Source organism: Cherax quadricarinatus, chromosome 98 (genome assembly GCF_038502225.1).
Source record: "Cherax quadricarinatus isolate ZL_2023a chromosome 98, ASM3850222v1, whole genome shotgun sequence".
NCBI lineage: Eukaryota > Metazoa > Arthropoda > Malacostraca > Decapoda > Parastacidae > Cherax > Cherax quadricarinatus.
The window spans coordinates 10,205,744-10,211,202 of record NC_091389.1 but is presented as its reverse complement, the minus strand read 5'-3'; the positions used below and the strand labels follow the sequence as shown (position 1 = coordinate 10,211,202).

Here is a 5,459-nt window from a genome sequence, read left to right as displayed (position 1 = left end):
GGGACTGACCACCTTGTTCCAGACCCTGGAGCTGAACTCTTCTCCAGGCTGAGAGACTGACCACCTTGTTCCAGACCATGGAGCTGAACTCTTCTCCAGGCTGAGGGACTGACCACCTTGTATCAGACCATGGAGCTGAACTCTTCTCCAGGCTGAGAGACTGACCACCTTGTTCCAGACCATGGAGCTGAACTCTTCTCCAGGCTGAGGTACTGACCACCTTGTTCCAGACCATGGAGCTGAACTCTTCTCCAGGCTGAGGGACTGACCACCTTGTATCAGACCATGGAGCTGAACTCTTCTCCAGGCTGAGGTACTGACCACCTTGTTCCAGACCATGGAGCTGAACTCTTCTCCAGGCTGAGGTACTGACCACCTTGTTCCAGACCATGGAGCTGAACTCTTCTCCAGGCTGAGGTACTGACCACCTTGTTCCAGACCATGGAGCTGAACTCTTCTCCAAGCTGAGGTACTGACCACCTTGTATCAGACCATGGAGCTGAACTCCCCAGTTTGGGTCATGTCTGGTCTTCTTGTTCCATGTCTGACACTGTTCCGGTCACTGCTGCGTCCACCAGTGCTCCTGTTTGGCCACTGGGTCCTCAAGATTTTGAAACAAGCTGTCTATTCGCCTGTTTAGGGACCTGTTGCTGTCAGTCTGAGTACATAATGAGTACTTACACACTTGTACTTACGTGTACATCTGTTTACAGCAACGTACCAGACAGTATCATACGATTATATAGAGTAACTATTACATATTCTAGTTACATTAACTGCAATTATTACCACCTAGATAGTAGATACTAGATGATAGATACTAAATACTAGATAGATACTAGATGATAGATAATTGATGATAAATGCTAGATACTAGATGAGAATATTTAGAGACGATAGAACAGAACAGGATGACCCGAAAGGGTTAGATTTTTTTACAGAAATCAACGTGTTTCAGTTCAATCTTATTATATTAAATAATAATAATAATAATAATGATAATAGTGATAATAATAATAATAATATGTCAATAATATAATTAAAATAGCATAGAGAAAACTAGGGTAACAAAAGTCATCAGAGTTATATATATTTTTTATTGTAATTCTGGCATAATTCAGTTGACCAATTGAATATAATTGACAGCTGAATCTATAAATAAAAATATATCTTTACAAAAATAGTTTTGACAGGTAATTTAGCTAAGAGAAAGTGGTGTGAGATGATTATCAGAGGGTAAGTGGCCATTAATTTGAGTCGTTTAACTATTGCTGTTGTTATTTGCAAAGTAATTGTGAGCTACCTTGATATTCCAATGGAAGTGGCCTTTTTTTGGGTACATTTCAGTCACCAGGTACATATATTTAGGCCCCCAAAATTTAATTTTAAGTACAAATGTGTGGTTTTACAGAAAAAAAACAGTGACCTTCATATGGCAAGAAATCTATATTGGTAGATTCTTGGCTATAAATTTAAAGTAATTAGGCTGTTATAGCTAAATTCTTGCTCGGGATTATGTATAGAATTACAGTACAGCATTGTTATAGTGCAGGGAGTTTCCATATATTATAAAAATTCAATTTTGAGTGGATTTTTCTAATAATATTATCGTATTTTTGGCAACCCGCAGTGGAATTGTTGCCAGAATAACAAGACAAAGTTTATACAACATGCTATTGTACTCATATGTACTCTTGTTGTACAAGAACTATAGTACTCAAGCATTGCCATACAAGAAATATTGTACCGTGGTGCAGTTTGGCCGATGTACCAGAACTATTGTACTCTAGAATCATGTTATGGTACAAAATAATTATCGCACCTGTGGCACGCAGTGTTGTGCTGGGAAGAACTCTCGTGCAGTAGAGCAGTACTATCGTTGCCCCGAAAATTCTCTTCAATTGCAATAGTTAGACGATTTTCTACATTAATAGTCCCCTCTAGACCTCACTGACGTAGACATGTAGACATCAACTACGTCAGAGGTGGTATTAGTAGCCCAATTTAGGACAAATGGTCTTTTCGACGTACTTAGTGTCGTAGACAGTCTGTAATTGAGGTATGAAGTTGGTCTTGTAGAGAGTTTGGTAGATAACTTCGTATGTAGTGATGTACTGGGGCACCACCTTGGTCTCGTAGACCGTCTCGTAGACGATCTGGTTCTTGATGACGCTATCCACGTACGTCTGAGTGACGTACTTGGGGATAATCTCGTTTTTGGTGACGTACACTGGCTTGTAGTCCGTGGCGTAGTCGATCTTGTAGTCCGTGAGGACCTTGACCTGGGGCAGGAAGACCGTGCTGGTCACGTACTTGGGCAGGTACTTGGTCAGATAGATGTCCTTGTAGATCTTCTCCACGTGCGTTAGGTACCTGACCGTAGGAATCACCTCGGTCTTGAAGACTTTGTTAGGTACTGGAACCTGAGGAGCATCGTACGTCTGGCATCAGTGCTTGGGTTAACTCTAGCATGACAGATGTATGATAATTGTCCCGAAGATGACAGAGGTATGATAATTGTCCCGAAGATGACAGATGTATGATAATTATCCCGAAGATGACAGATGTATGATAATTGTCCCGAAGATGACAGAGGTATGATAATTATCCCGAAGATGACACACCCAGCTGCCCTACCTAGCTGCTCCACCCACCCGCCCAGCTGTAACACCCTCCCAGGTGTAACGCCCACCCACCCAGCTGTAAAACCCACCCACTCACTCAACTGTTCCACCCACCCATCTAGCTGTAACACCCACCCACCCAGCTATTCCACCCACCCACCCAGCTATTCCATCCAGCTGTTCTATCAGCCTACTCACCCAGCTGTTGCACCCACAAACCCAGCTGTTCCAACCACCCACCCACCCACCCAGCTATTCCGCTCAGCTATTCCACCCACCCACACCAAGCTGTTCCACCCACACCCTCACCCAGCTGTCCCACCCACATCCTCACCCAGTTCTTACACCCACACACTCACCCAGCTGTTACACCCACACCCTCACCCAGCTGTTACACCCACACACTCACCCAGCTGTTCCACCCACACCCTCACCCAGCTGTTCCACCCACACACTCACCCAGGTGTTCCACCCACACACTCACCCAGCTGTTCCACCCACACCCTCACCCAGCTGTTCCACCCACACACTTACCCAGCTGTTCCACCCACACACTCACCCAGCTGTTCCACCCACACACTCACCCAGCTGTTCCACCCACACACTCACCCAGCTGTTCCACCCACACACTCACCCAGCTGTTCCACCCACACACTCACCCAGCTGTTCCACCCACACACTCACCCAGCTGTTCCACCCACACACTCACCCAGCTGTTCCACCCACACCCTCACCCAGCTGTTCCACCCACACACTCACCCAGCTGTTTCACCCACACCCTCACCCAGCTGTTCCACCCACACACTCACCCAGCTGTTCCATCCACACACTCACCCACCTGTTCCACCCACACCCTCACCCAGCTGTTCCACCCACACACTCACCCACCTGTTCCACCCACACCCTCACCCAGCTGTTCCACCCACACACTCACCCACCTGTTCCACCCACACCCTCACCCAGCTGTTCCACCCACACACTCACCCAGCTGTTCCACCCACACCCTCACCCAGCTGTTCCACCCACATACTCACCCAGCTGTTCCACCCACACAGTCACCCAGCTGTTCCACCCACACCCTCACCCAGCTGTCCCACCCACATCCTCACCCAGTTGTTACACCCACACACTCGCCCAGCAGTTCCACCCACACCCTCACCCATCTGTCCCACCCACATCCTCACCCAGTTGTTACACCCACACACTCGCCCAGCTGTTCCACCCCACACACTCACCCAGCTGTTCCACCCACACACTCACCCAGCTGTTCCACCCACACCCTCACCCAGCTGTTCCACCCACACACTCACCCAGCTGTTCCACCCACACACTCACCCAGCTGTTCCACCCACACACTCACCCAGCTGTTCCACCCACACACTCACCTCCTTGAGGACCTGCTCGTACTTAGTAACGTAATGTATTTTCGGGTAACACTTGGCTACAGGTAACGGAGAATCGTAGACACCGCCAGCTTCCGCCTCCGCCGCTACCACCGCCGCTAACACCGCCACGATCACCGCCACACACCACATCTGTCATCACAGAGGCGGAAAACAGGTTTTAAAGGGCTTGCAAGGTGGATTATAGAATGAGAATTGAAGTCTATCTACTACACCAGGGTCATTAAGACTGGTTGGTTGGTTAATGGGGTTTAAAGTCTATCTACTACACCAGGGTCATTAAGACTGGTTGGTTGGTTAATGGGGTTTAAAGTCTATCTACTACACCAGGGTCATTAAGACTGGTTGGTTGGTTAATGAGGTTTAAAGTCTATCTACTACACCAGGGTCATTAAGACTGGTTGGTTGGTTAATGGGGTTTAAAGTCTATCTACTACACCAGGGTCATTAAGACTGGTTGGTTGGTTAATGGGGTTTAAAGTCTATCTACTACACCAAGGTCATTAAGACTGGTTGGTTGGTTAATGGGGTTTAAAGTCTATCTACTACACCAGGGTCATTAAGACTGGTTGGTTGGTTAATGGGGTTTAAAGTCTATCTACTACACCAGGGTCATTAAGACTGGTTGGTTGGTTAATGGGGTTTAAAGTCTATCTACTACACCAGGGTCATTAAGACTGGTTGGTTGGTTAATGGGGTTTAAAGTCTATCTACTACACCAGGGTCATTAAGACTGGTTGGTTGGTTAATGGGGTTTAAAGTCTATCTACTACACCAGGGTCATTAAGACTGGTTGGTTGGTTAATGGGGTTTAAAGTCTATCTACTACACCAGGGTCATTAAGACTGGTTGGTTGGTTAATGGGGTTTAAAGTCTATCTACTACACCAGGGTCATTAAGACTGGTTGGTTGGTTAATGGGGTTTAAAGTCTATCTACTACACCAGGGTCATTAAGACTGGTTGGTTGGTTAATGGGGTTTAAAGTCTATCTACTACACCAGGGTCATTAAGACTGGTTGGTTGGTTAATGGGGTTTAAAGTCTATCTACTACACCAGGGTCATTAAGACTGGTTGGTTGGTTAATGGGGTTTAAAGTCTATCTACTACACCAGGGTCATTAAGACTGGTTGGTTGGTTAATGGGGTTTAAAGTCTATCTACTACACCAGGGTCATTAAGACTGGTTGGTTGGTTAATGGGGTTTAAAGTCTATCTACTACACCAGGGTCATTAAGACTGGTTGGTTGGTTAATGGGGTTTAAAGTCTATCTACTACACCAGGGTCATTAAGACTGGTTGGTTGGTTAATGGGGTTTAAAGTCTATCTACTACACCAGGGTCATTAAGACTGGTTGGTTGGTTAATGGGGTTTAAAGTCTATCTACTACACCAGGGTCATTAAGACTGGTTGGTTGGTTAATGGGGTTTAAA

At 46.2% G+C, this 5,459-nt stretch overlaps 1 protein-coding gene across 1 annotated transcript in view; it reads right to left on the bottom strand.

Moving 5' to 3' along the window:
- Window positions 1-1,081: 1,081 nt before the first annotated feature.
- Window positions 1,082-5,459, bottom strand: part of LOC128702535 (uncharacterized) — a 6,056-nt gene continuing 1,678 nt past the window's right edge. Inside the window, exons 2-3 of the mRNA XM_053796810.2 lie at window positions 4,010-4,159; window positions 1,082-2,423 (exon numbers count right to left, since the gene is read on the bottom strand). Of these exons, the coding sequence (XP_053652785.2) occupies window positions 1,992-2,423; window positions 4,010-4,159 (582 nt within the window). The 3' untranslated portion in view covers window positions 1,082-1,991. The remainder of the gene's footprint in view (window positions 2,424-4,009; window positions 4,160-5,459) is intronic.